Raw genomic sequence first — 24960 nt, forward strand, 5'->3', positions numbered from 1 at the left:
TACAGGGTTAAAATCAGTAACTTTATTCCTGTTTGGGAAGAGAAGTGAAAAAACAAAATGTAAAAAAACCCTCTGCTAACAAACAATTAAATTAATGTCCCTTTGTCCAACACTGCATTGTACTTTTAAGAAAATCTGGGCTCCTGAGAAACAGCCCCTCGTCCTGCATCTACATCCCCAGTTAACGTTTTGTTCCAATGAGACATTGCAGCATATCCAATGGCAGCGGAAATATAATGGTAGAGTTCTTCTCAGCAGCGATAGTGGTCAGAGTCTGTAGGTAGCGAAGCTGGAGGGCTGCAGGAGACTCTGTGATCACGATGGCGGCTTCCTTCAAGGCCAGGGAGGAGTTCCTTTCACCTTCTGCTGCAATCACCTAGAAGGGAAGAAATTCCAGGTAAGGAGTTTGGAGTTTTACATCAGGGTGGCCTTATGTAACAGCTGCACCCATTCCTAAGTAAGTCAGACCTAGTCATAGAGATACATGCCACAGGCTAGGAATGAACTCATTCAGTTGAATGAATCTCACCTTATTTCGTTAATGAAAGCTAAGTCTGTCAGACATCTATAAAGAAAGTTAGCAAAAATGCGGAGGCAATGTTCTAAGGCTTATTAGGCAGATGTGGAGGTGCTGCTGTGATTAAGGACACTATAGTCAATCACTGTTGCTAGGCAATCAGAAGGAATGGGAGACATTTCCTCTATCTTCCCCACCTGAAAGGAATAATTATCTTCCCAGGAGTTCCTCACAGCAAAAAGTACAGGTACAGGAACAAATAAATGACACCTTGTGCCTTTAATGGCTGTGGGACTAGAAAAAAATGTAACAGTATGGAAACAGACTTGTGGGAAATGGAGACTTGGAGGGCCATATTTGGCCCTAGGGCCTGAGGTTCCCCAACCCTAATTTAAAGTCATAGACCCCAGGTTAATAGCCCTACAATGCCAATGTTGGCCTTTACTGTACTTCCTACTGCCCCTTAGCTGTCTTCTGGGTGATGAACTTTCTGGAAAGTCACCAGCTAAACCAAATCTATAGAACTCCTGTACCTTAGCTCTTGCTTCGCGGGTAGCTTCTGCTTCAGCGGCCATGGCTCTCTGGAGTTGGATGGGCAGCTTAACATCTTTGATCTCTACCCGCTCCACCTTTATGCCCCAATCATCTGTGGCATCATCTAGTGTGGCCTGTTTATTAAATATATATAGATATGCAGGAATGCACTTGTCCATCAAGATATTATTATGCAAGAGGTCAGGCTGGTCCAGTGGAAGTCACAGAAGCTGGGATAAAAACAGGGAACTATATTAACCCCACGGGTCAAATGGCTATCTTTTCCCCACTCCTCCTGGACTACAGTTATGTCAGGTGACCTTTTTGCCCTTCAAAATCTCCTTCTGAAGCTCTGTTTGGAGTAGCACTTTGAAAAGGCCCGCAAGAGCATAATATGAATCTGCTACATCAGCCAGTGTTCCATCTTGTCCAGCATCCAGGCCAACTAGATGCAGTGGTGGAGCTTCCTGCTCTGGCACTGGGGTCGGAGAGCAGGTGGGAGCATGGCTGGCGCGTGTCCAGGGGGCGTGGTGCACAGCCTGCAGGGGCATGGCACATGTCTTGGGGGCATGGCGTGGAGGGGCAGCTGTGATGGCACCGCACCGGGATCATGGTGCTGGTGGCGGTGCTCTGCCCCTGCCCCCCCTCTTCCTCTGCCAGTGACTAGATGTCTTAGCCCACAAGCAGGACATGAGCACAACAGCACTCTGCCCACCTGCAATTCCCAGCATCTGGTATTCAGAGGGAGATTATCTCTGACAGTGGAGGTAGAACATAGCCATCAAGGATAGCAGCCGTTTATAGTTTTGTCCTCAATGAATTTGACTAATCCCTTTTCAAAGCCATCCAAGTTGGTGGCCATCACTGCTTCCTGTGGGAGCAAGGTCCATAATTTAACCATGTGGTGCATGAAGAAGTCCTTTCTCTTATCTGCCCTGCATCTTCCAACATTCAGCCTCATTAAGGTCAACTCCTGTTGAGTGCTTTAATTCCAAACACCAACAGAATGCTACTGTTAGATTATATAGTTCCATCTCCAAGTAACGTATACCCTTCACACTATAGATAGACCAGTGCTTATAATCATGCTTATAATCCAAAGACAGTTGTTGTTTATCAACAAGCAGTCACATTCCAGCATTTCATGCATCTGAAATTAAAAAACATGCCGTGTTCTATATGCTTTCTGCTCGTCCCGACATATAAGTCAAAGCTTTTTTTGTTAGTCATATCCCCTCAGAACAGACTTTCAATTCCATACTCCAAATGGGGACGTGAATCACCCCACAACTCAGCCGTTGCTGTCATACCTGCATGCTGTGGGCGATTTCCTCCCGGTCAGAGAGGATCTGAGAGAGGCTCTTGGTCCCAAGAACGTTCCTCAATGTGGTCTGAGCCAGGAGCCGAGTGGCTGAGTCCGCATAAGCAACATTTGTCACAGAGAGGATGGCGTTCTGAACTCGGTAGTAAACCACACCGTCCACAAGAACCGTCACCGAATCTTTGGTAAGAATCTAGGGTAGAAGCAGGAGCAGGAGGAGTTACAAAATAAAGCAATGAGTCAAAGCATGTTTCTAGTAGCAGCTGCTAAGAACATGTCAGGAGGAACCAACTGCAAGCAGATGAGTTATTAGACAATGATTCTATCTGGTATTCAAAAGAGATGAAAGAGGTCAAGGACCAGAAACACTTACTTCCTGGGGGGCTATATCAAATGACACAGTCCTCATGTCCACTGTGACAACATTGTCTATGCAGGGCAGGATTAAATAGATACCTGCAGGAAAAGAAATTGTAACCACCACTGGAGACGTTGGTTTGCACAATTATAGTGAATTAATGCACTCTGTCCCCCTCGTTCAACAAACCTAACTTCTTTTCCAGTTAGTAAAGTGACAGGGAAATGCATTGAAAACTGTCACGACCACACCATATATTAGCGCACAGCCAACCCTGAAGAATCCTGGGAGCTGTGGTTTACCCTCTGCAGAGCTGCAAACCCCAGCATCTTTAACAAACCACAGTTCCCAGGATTCCTTGGGGGAAGCCACATGCTTTAAATTAATTGTGTGGACCTGACCTGAATGAGATGGTCCTTGGAATCGTGGGTAGGCCAATGGCAAGGGTAAAAGAGAGGAGAAACTTGCAGCAAAATCCTGTTGCATGCTATAACATAATATAATACTCACCCGGGCCTTTTGCACCTTTTAGGATGTGTCCTAGTCTAAAGATGACAGCTCGCTGATATTCCATGACAATCTGAAATGGAGGGACAGCGGGGAGTCACATATAATATCCTAGAGAGTTTTTGCCACCCCACACGTTTCAGATTATACATTCCCACCAGTGGCTGGAGAGCAAGAGGAGCCGGGGCAACCACAGAGCACATAAAACTTTTACCACCCCCCTGCTCTGCTTTTGCTGCTGCTCCCTCCTGAAAGGAAGGGACACACAGCAGCTGCCCTTGACATCACACTTCTTGGTGGAGTGGGGATTTTTTAAAACAAACAGTGGGGTGTTGTGAATTATTTTGGGACTATGGAGGGCTCTGTTAGTCTTTTTATTTTTATGTATTAGTAAGTGGGAATATTTTTTTATTGTTTACATACTGCTAACTTTTTCCTATTACTATTAAGTGTGTGTCTTGTTTTGTTTTGTTTCCCTAATAAGTTGTATGAAACGTTAATGTGTTATATGATCGCCCCCCCCTTTTCTATGGTGTAATGTATTTATGCATATACATTTCTTCAGTGTAAGTTGCTTTGAGACCTTTTGAGTGATAAGTGATTAATAAAGAAAATAATAATAATAATAATAATTTAATAAATGCAAATTGTATTTGCAATGTCCATGCTTGCTGTTTACAGAGTAGAACAGCTGTCCCAGAAGTTTGAATAATGAAGCACGGTGACTTTTGGCAATGCTTGAAGCTGGGATATGCAAGCAGTGGGGGCTGGTGCCCAGTAAGACTGGTGGGACAGAATACAGGGAGCCCAACAGCAGGTAGCACCAGAACCAATGACAGGTGAGGCCATTCTACCTTCTTTTGAATTCTGCAAGGGCAATACTGAGATTGAAGAGGAGTAAGTTGACAGGCCGTGACCCCCCCCCCCCCCGTAGAAATGCAGTGGTACCTTGGTTTGCAACCATTTTGGATAACAACCACGTCAAACCCGGAAGTGCGTGTCCCTTTTTTAATACAACCCTTTTTTTTTGGATTTCAACCCATTTTTTTGGAGAGGCCCCATTAGTGAAAGTGCACCTTGGGTTACAACCTGTTTTGGTTTGCAACCAGACCTCCGGGACAGATTATGGTTGTAAACCAAGGTACCACAGTAAAGAAGAAGACAGGCAGGTGGGGGCCAGCTGAGGACAGACTGAGGTTGGTGGAGCAGTACCCCATTTGCCCTAATGGACCATTCAACCCCTAGCAACCATAATAGCAGCGTAAAATCTCAGAAGCAGGACTGCTTCCCAATGAACTCTCTTCTTCTTCTTTACCTCAAAGCAGAGAAATGCAGACAAAGGGAAGGTCACAAGGAAGAGCAAGAACGAAAAGCAGACCAGGATCCAGCCACATGCCCCAAGGTCGCTGCTGGAGTTCTCTAGAGGTGAGGAGAGGCACACACATTTGGAACGTGTATATAGTTATGTTATTTCTGCTTGTTAAAAAAGAAAAGCAAAAATTCTGCAGCCGGATGGGGGAAAAACAATGATTGTGATCACTACAAAAATAAAACATTTGCCTGGGAAAACTTCTGGCCTTCCAGATATTATTATTATTATTATTATTATTATTATTATTATTATTTGGAATAATAATATTATTCCAGATATTATTATTCCAGATATTATTATTACTGCACCCAAAGGACCCAGGGTGAGTTACTACTGTTAAATCAGAATAGTTTAAAAAAAACATTTTAAAGCAACTTACAGAAATAAGGTGGGTCCTAAAAATGCGCATCGTGGGTGTCAAAAACTTGTCAGATTCCAACTCCCAGCAGCCACAGGGAGGCCCACACGCTGCAGGATGAAAGCAAACGCCCTTCCCCGTTGCCTGTCCCTTAGTAAGGCAGACTGCTCTTTTACAAGGCAATTCCATTTAGCCACCATAGCTATTTACTCATTTTTAAAGCGTTGGCTTCCACCTTCATAAATCTGCCTCACCGTTTAACCTGGCGATCTCCCGCTTCTCCCGGGCGCTCATCCCCTTAACCTCCACCAGGACACCGACCGACTTGCCCAGCTTGGCGGTTTGCTGCAGCCCCAGAGCAACAGGAGCTCCGGATCAGAGCCCCGCTCCAGCTTGCTCGGGGTCGACGGCGGTTGCTCCACCAACGCTCGATCTGCCCCTCTTTCTTCCGCCCAGCCCAACGGCCCCCGACAAACCCGGACGGCTCCTCCTGGGCCCGCACTACACGTTGTCCCCTTGGCAGAGGGAACGCGCGACAGTCCGGCTTTGCGTTCGCTTTAAAGCCCCATATTAGAAAGCGTATAGACGGCGCTCACTGAGCGCTTTGCCCCATGGAATCCACTGGGGAAGGAAGGCCAGTCATTCAGCCGCCTAGGGTGCAAACCTCAAAGGGGGCACAGTTTTATAGAGATGCGTTGTTGTTATAAATTTCTGACAACGTTTTTCTTTTTACCTTTTGAAGAATTTCATCATATCTACCCGTTTTTGGAAATTGAAGTTAGAAAAGCGGGGGCGGTCGGGCGGGCAGGCGCAAGTATCGGTACTTAGCCTTCCCTAGGGCGCAAAATAGTCTGGCACCGGCGCTGCTGAGGACTTGGTTAACACGCGCTGGATCGCTCAGGTTTGCTTACTTGGAAGTGCAGCCCCTCTTGGGGCTTCCTTACTTCCTAGTCAACGCGCTCAGGACTGGGCTGTAACAACAACAGCTACAGCTTCTGGTTAGCCACTGTGGGGACAGGATGCTGGGCCTTTGGCCTAATCCAGTGGACTCTTCTTATGCCACTATTTTAACAAGGCAATCCGACGCATTCTACTTGGAAGTAAAAGCCTCATCGAGTTTAATGGGGTTTAGGTCAAGGTACAAGACTTCAATCTCTTCATCCCCGCCTGCAGTGCTAATATTCTAGAAAAAGAGGTGCCGGAACTCACCATGAATGGCAATTGCGCCCACCTGAGAGGTGCAGGAACTGAGTTCCTGTGAGTTCCCCCTGAAAAAAGGTCGCCCCCCCATCAGAGCAGCCAATTTAAATTGCTTAGAGCATGGGTAGGTAAACTAAGGCCCAGGGGCCAGATCTGGCCCAATCACCTTCTAAATCCGGCCTGTGGACAATCCGGGAATCAGAGTGTTTTTACATGAGTAGAATGTGTGCTTTTATTTAAAATGCATCTCAGGGTTATTTGTGGGGCCTGCCTGGTGTTTTTACATAAGAAGAATGTGTGCTTTTATTTAAAGTGCATCTCTGGGTTATTTGTGGGGCCTGCCTGGTGTTTTTACATAAGTAGAATGTGTGCTTTTATTTAAAATGCATCTCTGGGTTATTTGTGGGGCATAGGAATTCGTTCATATATATTTTTTCAAAATATAGCCCGGCCCCCCCACAAGGTCTGAGGGACAGTGGACCGGCCCCCTGCTGAAAAAGTTTGCTGACCCCTGGCTTAGAGCACTGGTTCTCAATGCTTGTGGCAGGAGAGGGAGGCAAGGGGAGGATGGGAGGATTCAAGGACAAATAAACATTTTAACATTTCACTGTAGTGTAGTATTGTAGCAAAATGTTTATCTTATTTGCAGAATATGGATAAATGTCTTTTCAAAATGAGAGCAAGAGCATTAGGCGATACCAAGGACAATCCTAGCTGTGATCCATAATCACTCTTTGAACACAGTGGAGAAGACTTGCTTAATGTGAAACCAGTGAGATTACCCAGCAAAAGTAAGCTCACACCTCTCATTGAGTTTGTATACATATTTAAGGTGCTCATATAAAAAGATCATTTATCATTATAGTTTGGGAATGACTCATGTTCTTTTGTAGCTGATTGTGGCATCCACTTTCTGGATGTCCTGTAATCATGTTATAAAGTAGTTGTGTTGTAGATTATAAATCAAGCAGTGCTGAGAGTTGTTTATTTTCATTTCCCAAGGTATTTCTTATCAGACAAAAATCCGGTGTGGTGTGTGAGCAAATTTTTATTCTGAAGGTGTTGCCTGGAGAAAAAAGTGTGAGAAGCACTGGCTTAGATGGTTGTTTTCGTTGCTGCTGCTATTGTGCAGTATATAAACCTTGTTATATAAAATTAAATAAACCAAGAGTGCTTTGAAGACTAACAAATTTATTGTGGGATAAGCTTTTGTGGGCTGGATTCTAGTCATCAAAAAGTATCGTGTTGTTATTATCAGTTATATTATGATCAGTTAAATTTGTATCTGGCCCTTTCTCTTTAAAGCAGCCTAGGACAGCACACATCAAAATGCTATAACACTGCAATTTAAAGCAAAATAAAAATGTATTTTAAACATTTTATAACAATGCAAAACTATTTTTTTTAAACCACTTAGGACATCTAAAAATATCTAGAAGCAATCACCTGCCATCACAGTTTTTAATTTGCCGTGGCCAATATCCAACAGTCACCAAATGCCTGGGTAAACAGGAATGTTTTAAAATTCCTCCTGCTAGCCAATAATGCACCTCACCAGGGAGGGCATTGCACAATGGGAAACCACCACTGAGAAGGCCCTATAGCAAGTCAACACTAGTGATCAGGGGTTACTTTGATTCCCCCCCCCTCACTGTATTTCTTTGTACAGGATCAGGACATTTCCCAACAAATGCAGTACTGATGGAGATACCAGGGATTGAACCTGGGGCTATAAGAATACAATGCAGATGGTCTACCACTGATATAGCTCACTTTCCCTTTCATATAGGAACTTAGGGAGCTGTCTTATACCAAGTCAGACTATTGGTCCATCTAGCTCAGTACTGCCTACACTGGCTGGCAGTGGCTCTCTGGGGTTTCTGACATGTTTCAGTCCTACCTAGAGAGGCCAGGCGTTGAACATTGGACCTGGCTCTGCCACCAAGCAAATAACCCCTTCTCTATCAAGCAGGGTGTGAATGCCACAACACTCCTAAGTTTGTCACCAGCATCTGACATACTGATCTGATATACTGCTGCCGAACATGGAGGTTCCACTTGTCTTGATTTAGAACTATTAATCTGACCTCTTCCCTTTTCAATTAATTTGTCTAATCCTTTTAAAAAATTAAAAACGTTGTCTAAGCTATTAACAACCAGCAGTGTTTCCATCAAGTAATTCTCATTAGAATCCAGTTGGCCACTATGAGAATGGACTGCTGGATTAGATCTGCATCCAGCTGGGCTCTTCCAACTCTCCCCAGAAGGTGGCAGTGCAGGACTATGTTTTAAGAGGATAAGTGTAAGCAAAAGGCACATGGTGCTTCCTGACTTCTTAGGAGAGGAAGGGGGGAATTCTTTAAAGGGTGGGTCTAGCCTCCTTAGTTCTTATCTTGGTCTCAGGTTTGTAACCAATGTTAGTCCTACTCAAAGAAGACCCAGCAGCAAGGATTACACCCAGCAGCCAGGCTCCCTAGTCACTTAAACTGGGTCTTCCCAGTGGCTCCCAGAATTAGCATGCATTTATATATGCATTTTAGTAAAAATCACATTTCAGAACATAAGAAGAGTCCTGCTGGATCAGGCAAGTGGCCCACCTAGTCCAGCATCCTGTGGCCACCTAGATACCTGTGGAAAGCCCACAAGCAGGACCCAAACCGAAGCAGCACTCTTTCCTCCTGCAGTTTCCAGCAGCTGGTATAATAATAATAATAATTTATGATTTATACCCCGCCCATCTGGCTGGGTTTCGCCAGCAACTCTGGGCGGCTTCCAGCAGAACACTAAAATACAATAACCTATTAAACATTAAAAGCTTCCCCGAACAGGGCTGCCTTCAAATGTCTTCCAAATGTCATATAGTTGTTTATTTCTTTGACATCTGATGGGAGGGCGTTCCACAGGGCAGGTGCCACCACCGAGAAGGCCCTCTGCCTGGTTCCCTGTAACTTGGCTTCTCGCAGCGAGGGAACCACCAGATGGCCCTCAGCGCTGGACCTCTGTGTCTGGGCAGAATGATGGAGGTGGAGAGGCTCCTTCAGGTATACTGGACTGAGGCTGTTTAGGGCTTTAAAGGTCAGCAGCAACACTTTGAATTTTGCTCGGAAATGTACTGGGAGCCAGTGTAGGTCTTTCAAGACCGGTGTTATGTGGTCTCAGCGGCCGCTCCCAGTCACCAGTCTAGCTGCCACATTCTGGATTAGTTGTAGTTTCCGGGTCACCTTCAAAGGTAGCCCCACGTAGAGCGCATTGCAGTAGCCCAAGCGAGAGATAACCAGAGCATGCACCACTCTGGCGAGACAGTCTGTGGGCAAGTAGGGTCTCAGCCTGCTTACCAGATGGAGCTGATAAACAGCTGCCCTAGACACAGAATTGACCTGTGCCTCCATGGACAGCTATGAGTCCAGAATGACTCCCAGGCTGGGCACCTGGTCCTTCAGGGGAATAGTTACCTCATTCAGGACCAGGGAGTCCTCCACACCCGCCCGCCTCCTGTCCCCCAAAAACAGTACTTCTGTCTTGTCAGGATTCAACCTGCCTCTGACCATGACAGCAGAGCACATGGCTAGTAGCCATAGCCTTATCCTTGGTGCAATTTAAAAATCCATCCAAATTGGTGGCCAGCACTGCCTCTTGTGGGAGCAGATTTCATAACTGAACTCTTTGTGTGAAGGGTGGCTTTCTTTTATCTGTCCTGAATTTTACAACATTCAGTTTCATGAGAGGCCTCCAAGTTTTAGGGCCTAGGGGCTTTTTTTTTGCAGAGCAGACAGAAGGTGACTGACAGATGAGCAGATTGTTTGAACAATGCAACAATAAAACAACACAATCCTAAAAGGCCTTAACCAAATAAATACTCGTTGAAGCAAAACAGACCTAAGAACCTGCTTCAAAGTGGGCAATAGAGGAGAGCAAAAGCCTTTCTTTTGGGGAGCTCCACAATAAAAAAAAGACCCTCTCCCTTATGTCCACCAAACAAACTTGATCACCGTATGGGACAGCTGCATATTCCTGCATTGTGGCAATGTGGGCAATTCAGAGGGTTAAGTAAGTTTTACCCAAAGCAGGTTTGAAGAGGAATGGCATGTCAAGAGTTATAGAATATTCAGCAGAAGATGAAAAGAACCACCGTTAATTTTGTCGCTTGAATAATAATAATAATAATAATTTATTATTTATACCCCGCCCATCTGGCTGGGTTTCCCCAGCCACTCTGGGCGGCTGCCAACAAAACACTAAAATACAATAACCTATTAAACATTAAAAGCTTCCCTAAACAGGCTGCCTTAAGATGTCTTCTAAAAGTTTGGTAGCTATTTTTCTCTTTGACATCTGGTGGGAGGGCGTTCCATACGGCGGGAGACTACAAAACTACAAAACAAAACTACAAAACTCATTATGCACTGTGTACAAAGTTTATTTGGAAAAAACGACGATCATAACAAAGCACAAATGATACCTGAAAAATGAGCAGATATTCCGAGGAAATCCATCTAGGCCAGGAAAAAGGAAAGCAATTAAATTTTTATGGTAAACCATTTAGAGGCACCAAGCAAAATGGGGTAGTGAGCCAAAGCGTTAATCTCTAATTAAATGACTCTCTGGTTTCATGATAAGAACATCTACCCCAGAGATTTTTCTTGTTCCATGATCATCCATCTCATGACTCTAAACAGAAATGTAGATTTGGGGGGAAAGCAGCCTCACCTTATGAGCATGTTCAGCAAGAAAACTCTGATCATGTATGAAGGTGGCATCTCCAGGGAATGGGGTCAGATGAGCTCTCCCTCAGGCAACATAACTCTTCTAAGACTGTTCCAGCACTACTGAAGCCCTGAAGGTACATAGCTCTTAATAAAGAGTTCATAGTAAACTTTCACAACCTTGATGGCAGAAAGCGAGGAGGAATTAAAGAACCTTTTAATGAGGGTGAAAGAGGAGAGCGCAAAATATGGTCTGAAGCTCAACATCAAAAAAACGAAGAACATGGCCACTTGGCCCATCACCTCCTGGCAAATAAAAGGGGAAGAAATGGAGGCAGTGAGAGATTTTACCTTCTTGGGCTCCATGATCACTGCAGATGGTGACAGCAGCCACAAAATTAAAAGACGCCTGCTTCTTGGGAGAAGGGCAATGATAGGCCTAGACAGCATCTTAAAAAAGCAGAGACATCACCTTGCCAACAAAGGTCCGTATAGTAAAAGCTATGGTTTTCCCAGTAGTGATGTATGGAAGTGACAGCTGGACCATCAAGAAGGCTGATCGCCGAAGAATTGATGCTTTTGAATTATGGTGCTGGAGGAGACTCTTGAGAGTCCCATGGACTGCAAGAAGATCAAACCTATCCATTCTGAAGGAAATCAGCCCTGAGTGCTCACTGGAAGGACAGATCGTGAAGCTGAGGCTCCAATACTTTGGCCACCTCATGAGAAGAGAAGACTCCCTGGAAAAATGAAAGATGGAGGGCACAAGGAGAAGGGGATGACAGAGGACGAGATGGTTGGACAGTGTTCTCGAAGCTACTAGCATGAGTTTGACCAAACTGTGGGAGGCAGTGGAAGACAGGAGTGCCTGGTGTGCTCTGGTCCATGGGGTCATGAAGAGTCGGACACGACTAAACGACAACAAAAGTCAACTTTCTGGCAAGAGCAGATCTATCCCTGAGAGTTCATTTAGGAAAAACATCTTATGCATTCTCAGATGTGAGCACTGTTGCTTATTCAGGCTCAAAACCACAAAACTCATAATGCAGTGTGACTGTGTGTGTGCGCGTGCGTGCGTGCATGTATGTAGTATGTTTATATGAAAACATCCAAGATTTGTTTGTTTAAGTGAAACCAACAGCAGCCTTACCAGAATAAGTCATGAGCAGGTGTTCCTTGAAGAACTATTCATCTAGATCAGCAGAATGGACAATCCCTTTGGGGGCGTTTCCAGTATGCCTAATGTTTATATTGGAGAGGGAAGCCCAAATTTGGGGCACCTGAATGCACTTAAATGGATATCTATTTTGAGTTTGAATTGGATCATTCACTGATAACTGCCTGCAGTCAGCGCAGCTGTAGACCAGAACGTCACTTTCAGATGAAGTCCAAAGAGCATTAGATATGAGTCTAGCATTCTTGTGTACTATGCAGTGAACCAAACTTGCAAATAGGCTGAAGGTGGTTAAGAGTGATATATAGCCTGATACGTGAAGTACCAACTTTAGATAGCTCATCAAGGTCACAGGTACATTACATGGGAGATTCCTCTTTTCCTTCTGATAAGAATGACTAATTAGCAACATATTCCCATGAATACTGTGTTCTATGAGCTGTTACAGCGGGCAGGGTTCCCTGGGAAGGGGAATTGTTGAACCGCTCTGAGCATAGGAGCCAATTCCTAGGGGCTGAGGTCCGTTTGGGCCACCCCAATAACATATTTGAGGGGGACAGCCCACCCACTCCCAAAGGTGATGGGCATTGGTGCATATGTGTGATTGATTATGTGAGGCAGAACTTACCTGCGCCCCCCTATTTTGTTCAAGTTGGCACCCCTAACTCTGAGAATTGTAGTTCTTTGTGAGGAAAGGGGACTCCTCTCAGCACCCGTGGCAAAGCTCCCAGAATTCTTCAGAAGACTGCTTAAGTAGCATCATAGTGCTTTAAATGTATGGTGTGAATGGTGCCATAATATGCAAGACCTTGTATGCTCTCAAGACTGATTGAAATAGAGAAGCAGGCCAATTCAGCCACTGGCATGAGACCCTAAGAACTGAATTGGGGATAATTTTGTAAGCTGTTTCCCAGCCACAATTCTCACCTCAGGAGACACTGATGTCCAGCACAAACATGCCTTCCACACACTGCTTTCTGCCACTGTATAACAAGGCTCAGCATTGAAAGCCTGCCAGCCATTCATAATGAAGTTTTCAGCTGGTAAATTCCAATACCCCAGCAAAGTCAACATTCAACCTTGTTGCTTGGGAGCAAGATCCACAAGGGGAGCTTGGTTGGTAGCATAAATAGAACAATGTCCTCACTACTCTCTTCCTTTTTCTCCCTGATTATTGACAGCGACCAGAAGAGCTATTATTATTATCATTATTATTATTATCATTATTAATAATTCTATGCTGCCGAAAGTATTATCTTAAAGATTTCAAAACAAAATATTACAAAGGAAGTTGACTTCAGAATGCACATTTAATGCAACAAAGTTAATAAAAACAAATTTATCTTAAACATTTCAAAAGAAAGCATTACTAAAAGATGTCAGGTATATAATGCACATTTAGAACACCATGATTTGCAAAAGAATAAATGGTGTATTATTGATGTAAGCATGGAACGTATCTACTGCTGTTGCTGCAATCCTTCCAATGGTGATTCATGGTGGGTGGCAGCTGCAGTAGCACAGGCTCAATGACCTGGGTCTGCACTAAGAGAAAGACCAGATGGCCTCTGGCCTCTTCAGCAGGCTGTTTTGTAGCTGGAGTCAGTCAGCTGGAACCCTTTCCTCCCAGGCCAGGTAAGAAAAAGATCTCCAAGACAGGGTGTAGGCAGGGCTCACAGCGAAGATGTGATCGTGCCTTTTTTTAAAAAAAGCATTGACTGTCTTGTTCCCGCCCCAAAAGCAGCAACATTAACTAGCAAATCTTGCTTGTGGGTCAAGGGGTGTGATGGGCTTATTCAGGCAGTAAGTTCCAGTATCAGAGACCTCACTGGGGACCTATAGAGAAGCAGAATGAACAGTAGATTTCTGTCTTCCCAACCTCCCTTTCTACTTGCAACAGGTCCAAGTATGACCCTGGCTGTCAGCTTCCTTCTCTGTCTCAGTGTTGCCGATTCAGCAGCAATGAAGAGGGGGATCGGGACAAAACTCACCGTGCATTCAGACATGGGTAATATTGTGTTGATTTTCCTGATCATAATGTTCTTAATTCTGTTTCATTTAATAATGTTTCTTTTACAGTGCAGTACCTGTTGCATTATGGAACTGTGGCTTTTTGACTGACATACCTGCATGTTGTGCTAAACTTCATTCAGGCCAGTGGATGTGGTTTGAAACAACAAACTTCACTGGAAAATGTTGCCAATCTGCCACCCTTTTCACACCTGTGATTCTGTTCCATGAAAACAGCAGGGAAGAACTGCATGCCAGTTTACCACCCCACATTCCATGACTTTACTCCTGCGATATTATGGGTTATTGGGGTTGCCAGCTTACGGGGGGGGAGCCACCATCATTAAAATGAGTGCTAAACTTCCACTAGATTTCGTTAGATTTCCGAAGAGGGCATTTAACTGTGTTTCAGATATAATGCAGAAAGTAACAGTTAGGGGAACGTCAGGGAAATAAACTGCAGCCTAGAATTAGTCAGCTCCACCCATCATAGCCTCTGATGGACTCCCTGCCTTCTGCCCATCAATCCAGTGGGCATAAGCTGCCTCAGTGAATTATACAGTGGGGAAAGCACTTTCCATTATGCCTTTGGCACACCTTCATAGGGGCTAGGACAGGTGCTAAGGTAAAGGTAAAGGGACCACTGACCATTAGGTCCATTCATGGCCGAATCTGGGGTTGCAGTGCTCATCTCGCTTTATTGGCTGAGGGAGCCAGCATACAGCTTCCAGATCATGTGGCCAGCATGACTAAGCATGACTAACCAGAGCAGCGCACGGAAACGCTGTTTACCTTCCCGCCGGAGCGGTACCTATTTATCTACTTGCACTTTGACATGCTTTCAAACTGCTAGGTTGGCAGGAGCAGGGACCGAGCAACGGGAGCTCACCCTGTTGCGGGGATTCGAACTGCTGACCTTCTGATCGGCAAGTCCTAGGCTCTGTGGTTTTACCCACAGCGCCACCTGCGTCCCTAGGACAGGTGGTACATGCAACCAAAACAAATGACTGTTCTCTTTTACACACACACACACTCCCCTCCATCCTGCTGACTCTCCCTCTCTCATAACACTAGAGCTGTGGTCACCCAATGAAGCTGAATATTGAGTGATTCAGGATAGACAAGAGAAAGAGCACTTCACACAGATCAGTCGATCTATTGAATTCCTTCCCACTAGATGTAGTGATGGTAACCATTTGGATGGTTAAAAGACAGTAGACGACAAATCCATGGAGGCTTTCAGTGGCTATCAGCATGGACATCTGGCTGGCCACTGTGAGAGCAAGATGCCTGGAACAGATGGCTTGGCCAAGGAGACTGTTCTTACAAATTTTAAACTGCACGTTTCTCTGGGCAGGGACCTGTATGGTGCTGTATGACTAATGCAGAGTAATGTTCTGGTCTGGAGTAACCCTTGCCATATGGACAGCGGGTAAAAACATCGAATGCAACGGCAGATTAAATAAAGATATTTATTTATTAAAATAACAATACAGTAATCATGTAAAAGAATATATGTTTTAGACTTATACTTTGATAAGGAGAGGGAGGTAAAAAAAAGAGAGAGAGAAAGAAAGCATTTTCACAAACAGTATTAACTGCACTTCTGGTGGATGCGTGTTCAGCATAAATTGTGTTTTCGTTTCTTCCAAGGGAGGGGCAAGTCCATCACTTGCCTCTGCTTGGTCCACACTGGGGATTAGTTGCCTGTGGCCATCCAGTCGTTGCTGGGCTGCAGCCCCTATCATCCCTGACTACTGTCAAAGCGAAAGGGGCTGATGGGAGTTGGAGTCCAGCAACGTCTGGAAGGATGTAGGTTCCCCATCCCTGGGCTACACTTTGCAGTGTAGCTGCAAAGTGTAGTTGGTTTCAGATGATGCCCTGTTTCAGAAACTCCCTGCATGTAGAAAACCAGGACAACAAGGACAAAAGCCTTCCCATGCTAGATTTCTGCATGCAAGGAGTATTTTGCATGGAGAAGTGTGAAAGGCACCTGGAACCTGAAGTAGCATGGTCCATTCTGTTACATGTAAAGACCAGGCTCTGGCCAAAGATGCTAGAGAGTTATGCCCCGAATTCCTGCCTCGCTGGGCTTCCTTTAACTCACCACACTGAAAAGGCACTGATGCTGCTCATTCCTTCTGACAAACTAAATCTAGTTCCAGTCACAGCGGTGTTTGCTTTTAACAACACACGTGAAAAGCAACAATCCAGAACACCAATTCAGCTGCAGCCACAAGTAAGGATGGCAAATGCCATTGTTCCCCTGTTCCTTTTCCCTTTGCGGTAGGTGGGTGGGCGGGTGTTTGTTTACCGACAGAGCAGTGAGTATGCCCTGCCTTTCGCAGCCAGAATTGATCAGGGTTTCTAAGCGTCACGTATCTTTCCTCTTTGTAATTAAGTGTCTGAAGCAGCCGCTCCAACTAAAATCAGTGTAAGATGGAGGGTGAAGAGGCCCAGGGGCAAAAGCTCTGAGACTTTGCATAGCAACAATGGCATTTGATCACATGTCCCCATTTGAGATGCCAGCCACATCTTCCTGCAATGCTCCTGTGCTTTTCAGCTCCTATGGAGCCTTCAGCTACCATGCTGGGATACAGCATCAGGTAATGAATTCCTGTCTCTATAAATGTTAAAGGCAGAGGCAAGGTGGAGGTGGACCGCTCTCACCACTTATTTGAATTATTATACAAGTCATAAAGACCACAAAAGCCATACCTTCTCACAGGTTTTTCTGTTATTGATAGCTCACACACCATGCTAATACTATAATATTGTAGCTAACCTCAGTGCTGCCTGTTAGAAATTAAATCTACTATTCTGATTCACACTGGATACAAAACTTACAATGCAAATATACCAGGAAACCTTCACTCCTGGCTTTTAGCAAAAAAGCTGAGATTTAACAACAACAACAACAACAACAACAGTATCATGTGGAAAGGAAAGTTCCTTCACATTAAAGGGGGGGGGAGGGAAAAGTTCTTCACATTAATTTTCTGGAAAAATTAAATGAAAAATATAAGTATTCTAAAATGCTGAAAGACTCTATTTACAGGTTCTCCTGGCTGTAGAATGTCAAACTTTCTGTTGATCACATTCTTAAAAGCAGAACCAAAGAAATAGGCGGAAATATATTTTTTAAGAAAGTGTTGAAAAAATAGGTGTCGTTTTATAAAGTACAAAAGGTATTGGGGAAGTGTTTGCAAATATGTTTGTAATTGTGTTAGGTTAGAAAAACACACCTATAAAAAGGAATCTGAACATCGTTAGGCTACAAGCATATTGTCTCCATAACTCCAGTGTGCTAATTCTTTCCCTTTGGTTGGAGCAAAACAGCAGCGGAAAGTTCCTCTGCTGGCTCTCTGACAAGAAAGAAGTTTCCCAGGAGAGAGGAGGAAAACATTATTATTTTAAGGCAACCCCCCTGCTCCATATGGTAGCTGAGGACCTCTTAAACCCTCCTCTCTAATTTTCTGGGAGATGCAAGCCCTCCAAACCTCTCTCATCAATAAGAAGGGGCGGCAGAGCGGGGAAGAATGAATTTTTGGAGGTGGCCACCTACGTTGAAAGCAGAAATTTGTTGGGATGAAACACAAAAAGGATCTGAGCTTATGAGAGCCACAAGAAACAGACACGAAGGTCACACTGAAATCATCACCCCTCTCCTCCACAATGCCTCACGCTTTTCAATACACCTGGCTTCCCATCAGCACCCTCAACTCCTCCTTCCCACAATGCCTTGCAGCATATCTATGGGCAGCGGGAATACAATGGTGGAGTTCTTCTCGGCAGCGATAGTGGTCAGGGTCTGCAGGTAGCGGAGCTGGAGAGCTGCAGGAGACTCTGTGATGACAATGGAGGCTTCCTTGAGGGCTCTGGAGGCATTCATCTCGCCCTCTGCTGCGATGACCTGGAAGGGAGAGAGGCACAGGTCTAACAAGATGTTTTGAACACAGAGAAAACTGCATAAGGTTCAGAGAGTGTGGTGTGGTGATTAGAGTGTCAGACCAGGACCTGGGTGCAGCTATGAAGCCCACTGGGTGACCCTGGGCAAGTCAGTGTCTCAGCCTCTCTTACGTTACAGGGCTGCTGTAAGGATATAATGAGGACGGGAAGAGCAAAGAACAAACCACCTTGAGCTCCTTGCAATGGAGGCACATCCACTGGGGCAAATGGGGCACTGCCCCAGCACCTGCCCTTGGCTAGCTCCCTGCCACCTGCCTTCTTACAACCAGTCCAGACGGTGGCCCTGGCTGCTTTCTTCCTCCTCCTCCTCAGTATCCAACGTTAGTCCTACATAGAGTAGACCCACTGAAATTGACAGCCACAAGTAATTTAGGTGCGCTGACTTCCAACGATTCTACTTTGAGCAGGACTTCATTGTGTAAAACTCCATGTCTGCTCAGACGTCAGTCCTGCTGAATTCCGTGGGGCTTACTCTCAGGTGTGTGGGTTTAGGAATGCAGTCTTAAGTCAATTAAAACAATTAAGTATGCACATGACAAAACACAACCATTCTAAAGGGGAAATGGCTTTATCCTACAATAGGGAATTCACCTCTTTCTCAAATTTTGCAACTACCTGTATTATAGATAGATAGATAGATAGATAGATAGATAGATAGATAGATAGACAGACAGACAGACAGACAGACAGACAGACAGACAGACAGACAGATAGATATTAAAAACAATTTTTGGGAGAATCTGTCACCTAATCAAACAAGAATGTTTTGATTAATTAAATGAGTCAGGTAAATGTTGCAGCTCTAGGCTGCATACACACCACACATTTAAAGCACGTGATTTCTTCCCAAAGAATACTGGAAACTGTAGTTTCCCCCTCACAGAACTACAATTTCCAGCATCCTTAACAAAGTACAGATCCCAGGATTCTTTGGGGAGGGAGGAATGTGTTTTGAATGTACTCAAAATCTATGGTGTGGACCCAGCCTTAGTAAAATAAAATTTAAAAAATGTAGGCTAGAGGATTTGTGGCCTTCGTGTTCAAGGCCACAAACAGGATCCTCCTTGCTTAACCAACTTCTTTCAGAAAAGGAAGAGATTGCTACAGGAAGTTGTCATCCTCCTAGGAGAAGCAGCACATAGATCCAGCGGTGTTAAGCCAAGAGTATAGGAGCAGCCAATCTGCCAAAGGAACAGGGGTGCAGAAAGGCCTCCAGACTCTATGTCTGCCCCCAGAATGGCCCACCAGCCAGTCTAGTTGTTGAACACAAAGGCCACATTTAAAGCACCATGAAACCTGTTATGTATTGAAGTTCTTACCCCGGGCCAGCAGGGGGATACTGTAGATAGTTATGCAAATAAGGGATTGAAAGTGACGTTCAGTGATTGGATAGTTTTAGAAAGTTGTTACAGTTACGTTGTACTGGAGCTCTATATAAGCAGGCTGACTGAACCCTTCAGTTCAGTTCTGTCCTGGCCTGTGAATAAACAAGAGCTGTTTGAAGAATCGCTGTGTCGTCTGATATGTTCACCCACAACTTAACAAAACCACTTTAAGCAGTCATGGTTTCCCCCAAAGAATTCTGGAAGCTGCTGCCTGTCAAGGGTGCTGAAAGTTGTTAAGAGACCCTTATTCCCCTCCCAGGGCTACAATTCCCAGAATGGTTTAACAGTCAATCCCTCTTCGCAGGAAACTGTGGGAATTGTAGCTGTGAGAGGGGAATAGTTGGTCCTAGCAACTCTCAGCACCCTTAGTGAACTACAGGTCTCGTGATTCTTTGGGGGGGAAGCCATGACTGTTTAAAGTGGCATGTGGATGTGGCTCTAGGCAGAACAGTGGTTTTCAAAAGCTTTCTGCTGCCAGAGAATCCTTGTGTGCTACAGAGTCCCTGCAAAGTTGCAGAACTCCCTGGCAGTCAACTAAGTAGAGATGAGGGAAAAATTCAATTTGGTTTACAGACGAGCCTATCTAATTTGAACTTTCCAAAATAATATGTGAACCAAACCATAGCCATTCTTTAAAATCTGCATTTCTCCAAATTTAGCAATGCAGTTCTCCAACCAACTAATGTGTAGAAAATTGCATATATTGGGGCAAAGATCTAAAAATATGCATATATTGGAGAAACAGCTTACAAAAATGCATTATAATAGGAGAAGCTGCTTTGCAAAAAATATTAGGCAAAATGCCTAATATTAGGCATTAAATATTAGGCATTAAAATGCAGGCGACTTTCCATTTTGAAAAAATCAGAATGATGTGGAAATGTGGAGACCTGAATTTAAGAGCAGGAAAATGAGAAAAACAAAACAAAACTGGCATTCGTGCGTCTTACAGCATCCAGTTTAGACAGGGTGCTCCGCAGGACTTTCAGGTATCAGTACCAATTCCCTCCTTATGTAGGACACAGCAGCAGAAAAAGAAGACCTTTGGGAAAGGCTGAAGCTCTGTGCGTAGAACATCATCTTTGCATGCAGTAGGTTGATGGTTTAATCCCTGGCATCTCCAGGGAAGACAGGATATGTCCCATCAGAAACCCTGGAGTCAGTGCCAATAAGCATAGACCATGGGTAGGCAAACTAAGGCCCATGGACGGTCCGGGAATCAGCGTGCTTATCCATGAGTGGAATGTGTGCTTTTATTTAAAGCACATCTCTGGGTTATTGTGGGGCCTGCCTGGTGTTTTTACATGAACAGAATGTGTACTTTTATTTAAAATGCATTTCTGGGTTATTTTGGGGGCATAGGAATTCGCTCATTATTATTTTTTCAAAATATAGCCCAGCCCTCCACAAGGTCTGAGGGACAGGGGACCGGCCCCCTTCTGAAAAGGTTTGCTGACCCCTGGCATAGACAATACTAAGCAAGATATGCAAGTGGTATGAGGCAGCTTTCCATGTTGTAGCTCAGGGGTGGGGCATCTGCTTTGTATACAGAAGATTGCAGTTTGCTCTCATTCATTTCCAGGTAGGACTGGGAGAGACTCCTGCCTGAAACCCTGACGAGAGTCAGTGTAGCCAGTACCCAATTAGATGGACCACTGGTCTGACTCAGTGTAAGGCAGCTTCCTATGTAACACGTTGGTCTTGTGGGAGCTTGCCTTCTGCTGCTTGATCTTCTTAAACATCCCCAGAAAACCTGCTGAGACACTTCAGTGAAGTCTGAAAACCTGCGATGCAGAAGGAACGCCCTCCGACTGAGTTTTGGCACAAACTCAGCTTTGTTTTGTTACGTAAATGCAATGCAAAGGATTCACTACTATGGGGAAATAAAGATAATGAGACCTCTGGAGCCAGTGTTTGTACAGCAAATACCTGAGTCATCTTATATCACTGTGGGGAAAAACAAGTGCTACCATCAAAGCAGTCCAAAGTGACCCAGTCAGATGGGTGGGGTACAAATAATAACATTAAAAATTATTATTATTAAAGGAAACATGAATATCTGAAGTGGTTCAATATTCACTTGAAATTTAGATTATGTGAAAGTTACAAGAAGGGCTGTAGATCGGTGGGAGAGCATCTGCTTGGCATGCCTAAGTTGCTTTCAGTTGTGGGGTAGGAATAATTATGGTCATTTCCAAGACATATACCCCAGAGTCAACAGGGTCAAATAATGGCCTTTGTTTCCTTGTACTGCTCCATCATCTTCTGGGTCATGGATGGGGAACCTGTGAACCTCTAGAAGCTGGTGGATTCCAACTCCCATCAGCTCCGGCCAGCATGGCCAATGGTCAGGGATGATGGGAGTTGTAGTCCAACAGCATTTGCAGTGCACCAGGTCAGGAAAAGCTGGTTTAATAGGAAGTTTAGCCAGCAAGTTGGTTTATGCCAGCATTTCTAATGGTCAGTGATGATGGGATGTGTAGTCCAACAACAACGGAAGGGCCGCAGGATCCCCATCTCTGATCTCTTTCGGTGATGGATCTCCTTTGAAAGTCAGCGGCTAACCAAACCAGTAGAGCTCCTTACCTTAGCTCTTGCTTCGCGGGTAGCTTCTGCTTCAGCGGCCATGGCTCTCTGGAGTTGGATGGGCAGCTTCACATCTTTGATCTCCACCCGCTCCACCTTTATGCCCCAATCATCTGTGGCATCATCTAGTGTGGCCTGTTTAAAAGGGTGGGGGCAGGAATGCATGTCACACATCGAGGTATTGTGCAAAGATGCCAAGCTAATCAAACAGAGGTGACTGGAGGTTTAAACAAGTCTCAACAGGACAAATGAACAGCTTTTTTAAGAGCCTTCCATCCTGCAAGGTGTTAAATATCCTTCCTTGTTGTGTTTTCAGGTGGCAGGTGACCCAGGCTCTGAGCTTTCATTGAAAGATAAGAGACTCTTAACAACCTACAGCTCCCATAATCCTTTAGGAATCCCATGTGGGGCTTTAAAAGCATGATGTGAATGTGGTCAGAGACTAAAGTAGAGGGAGCTATAGGCAGTGCCACACCCCCTGAACTGGTCATAAGGAAGAAGGCAGGCAGGGGTTGGGGGTTGGCTGAGGGCAGTGCCCCACTTACCCTAAAGGACCAGCTTCCACTGGATTTTTGCATTGTATATTTAAATTGCAAAATTTAGTGGCTGATGCAAAAAAAAAAATCACCTGTCTAAACAGTGAAGTATGTTTCTCAACAACTCCCTACCCCACACCACCATGGGGATGCAGCTCAACATTGCTGTACCTGCATGCTGTGGGCGATTTCCTCCCGGTCAGAGAGGATCTGAGAGAGATTCTTGGTCCCAAGAACGTTCCTCAGTGTGGTCTGAGCCAGGAGCCGAGTGGCTGAGTCTGCATTGGTGATGTTGGCAACAGCAAGGGTTGCATTCTGAACTCGGTAATAAACCACGCCATCCACATTAACTGTCACTGAATCTTTGGTAAGAATCTAGGGCAGAAACGGGGGGAGGGGAGAGAAGAGAGAAATGTGGAACGGAAGAATTAAAAAAAGAATCTCCAAGTCACTCATGCATCAAAACATAACCACAAAGAGGTGCCACATGCTGCTAATTAGGCGGTCATGATCAGACTGCCTGCTACCTGACAGTCACAAAGGAGCTTCTTTTCAAGTTCCCTATTTCAAACACCATGTGGGTTGTTCATTTTGTGCATTTGCTCATTTCTCCAATTGTGCCATCGGTGGGCTTGCAACAGGTATTCTGCACCTGGCTAAGTCATTGGAGAAGCCACCTTTCAACACTAAGGTTACAGAACACTGAGAAGCTCTATACGGACCTCTATTCCATGGCACCATGCTTTTTTGGATAGCACTCTGCTATCCAAAAGGGGGGTGCGGGGGGCGCTGTGGTCTAAACGACTGAGCCTTGGGCTTGCCAATCAAAAGGTTGGCGGTTCGAATCCCTGTGACGGAGTGAGCTCCCGTTGCTCGGTCCCTGCTCCTGCCAACCTAGCAGTTTGAAAGCATGCCAAAAAGTGCAAGTAGATTAACAGGTACCACTCCGGTGGGAAGGTAAACGGTGTTTCCGTGCGCTGCTCTGGTGCCGGTGTTCCATTGTGCCAGAAGCGGCTTAGTCATGCTAGCCACATGGCCCAGAAAAACTGTCTGCAGAGTGGACAAACGCCGACTCCCTCGGCCTGTAAAGCGAGATGAGCGCCACAAGCCCAGAGTCGTTTGCAACTGGACTTAATTGTCATGGGTTCCTTTTACTGCCTTATGCAGACACCAGATAAGTTCCCTGATTCTTTAACTTCTACATGCTGATCTTTGGCAGATCTGCAGAAAGCACAAGTGATTTTTGAAATACCAAAAGGTAGCATTAATAGAATACGATGCTTTCAACAAGCATATTTGACCCACCCACCCACTGCCAAGTTGTTCAGCACTTCACCTCATGGCATCTGCTAGGTTTGAATCCAGCTACTGCTATAGATGGGCTGTACACTGCCAGCGCTCAAGACACTGGTTGCCTGGGTGCTTAAATGCCCAATTCCCTTGAGAATGGGATGGGGCAGGTGTTGTGGCAGCAAATAACTCGGGCAATGCCAGCTTTTGCAGGGGCACACACTGGCACCCAACTGCCTCAGGCTGTGCCAGTGTGCCATGTTTGTAGCAGCCCTGTAACAAGGAAGATGCAGCAAATTCCAGAGTGTGCCTTTCACTAATTATATAGCACCAACCACACACGTACACATTAAGGAGTTAACAGAAACCAGAAGGGTGCGGGAAGGATACCTGCCCCAAGGCATTCACAGCTTATATCATTTTATAAAATCATCATATTCTATTAGAGAAAATTGCTTTGCTGAAATATTTTCACACAGCTTCAAGGGGGGCAAAGCATGCAAATTAAAAAAACCCATTTGAGGAAACACAGCAATTAATTCCAAGAGGTTTATGGAGAACTTTGCCCAGGGTTGACTATCTCATCTGCATGCAGAACCTCCCAGGCTCAGTGATGCCTCACCATCACACTTTCGAACACACCCCAACTCCCCCTGAGAGGCTGAATACCACAGGATAGAATTGGCATTATGGGATAAGCTGTCCTGCAGGAAAGTATCTGCCTCTATGGATTTGCTCACTGAGGGATGTCCAGCAAGCTTCTAGTGCATTGCAGGGCATCTCCTGTGATCAACACTGCAGGTCTGAGCCTGCAGATGTACAATCTAATAAGACACAAACGCAAGGAAGGGAACAGGAAGAGAAGGCGGAAAACCTTGCACAGGCCAATATTATTTACATTATTGTAGGCTGCTTGTTACACAGAGGTCCCCAAGCACCTTGCATCATCTCAAAAAAACATAAACACAATGGGTTTTAGGCAACTGAGTTTTACTCAGACTAGACCTATTGATGTTTATGCACCTATGTTAGTATGGCTCATCCATTTCAATAAGTCTGCTCTGAACAGGACTAGCATTGGATACCCTCAACATTGGGTAAGGCAAGCATGTGGGAAAGCTTGTCTAAGCAAGAATTTTT

General features: G+C 45.0%; 2 protein-coding genes and 1 long non-coding RNA gene across 7 annotated transcripts in view; 1 reads left to right on the plus strand and 2 right to left on the minus strand.

Moving 5' to 3' along the window:
• Positions 1 to 5494, minus strand: LOC128406499 (stomatin-like). 3 transcript variants are annotated; one of them, XM_053373944.1, is made up of 7 exons: positions 5222 to 5493; positions 4553 to 4656; positions 3241 to 3310; positions 2746 to 2828; positions 2362 to 2565; positions 1051 to 1185; positions 1 to 376 (listed from the first exon to the last, which is right to left on the minus strand). In XM_053373944.1, the coding sequence occupies exons 1-7, from the start codon at positions 5259 to 5261 to the stop codon at positions 182 to 184; spliced, it is 831 nt and encodes a 276-aa protein (XP_053229919.1). In that variant the 5' UTR covers positions 5262 to 5493; the 3' UTR covers positions 1 to 181. The 3 variants fall into 3 exon arrangements, with proteins under 3 accessions (XP_053229919.1, XP_053229918.1, XP_053229920.1); XM_053373943.1 differs by lacking the exon at positions 4553 to 4656 and having other exon boundaries at positions 4989 to 5494; XM_053373945.1 differs by lacking the exon at positions 4553 to 4656 and having other exon boundaries at positions 5222 to 5491.
• Positions 2470 to 15545, plus strand: LOC128406503 (uncharacterized). 3 transcript variants are annotated; one of them, XR_008328512.1, is made up of 5 exons: positions 2470 to 2557; positions 3919 to 4054; positions 4560 to 4662; positions 13945 to 14052; positions 15232 to 15545. It is a non-coding gene; the product is annotated as an uncharacterized LOC128406503 (long non-coding RNA). The 3 variants fall into 3 exon arrangements; XR_008328513.1 differs by lacking the exon at positions 3919 to 4054; XR_008328511.1 differs by lacking the exons at positions 2470 to 2557; positions 3919 to 4054 and adding an exon at positions 6817 to 6958 and having other exon boundaries at positions 4561 to 4662.
• LOC128406501 (stomatin-like) overlaps positions 15513 to 24960 on the minus strand; it is a 25527-nt gene continuing 16079 nt past the window's right edge. The window contains exons 5-7 of the mRNA XM_053373946.1: positions 22702 to 22905; positions 21995 to 22129; positions 15513 to 17967 (exon numbers count right to left, since the gene is read on the minus strand). Of these exons, the coding sequence (XP_053229921.1) occupies positions 17773 to 17967; positions 21995 to 22129; positions 22702 to 22905 (534 nt within the window). The 3' untranslated portion in view covers positions 15513 to 17772. The remainder of the gene's footprint in view (positions 17968 to 21994; positions 22130 to 22701; positions 22906 to 24960) is intronic.

This window comes from Podarcis raffonei, chromosome Z, assembly GCF_027172205.1.
Source record: "Podarcis raffonei isolate rPodRaf1 chromosome Z, rPodRaf1.pri, whole genome shotgun sequence".
Taxonomy (NCBI): Eukaryota; Metazoa; Chordata; class Lepidosauria; order Squamata; family Lacertidae; genus Podarcis; species Podarcis raffonei.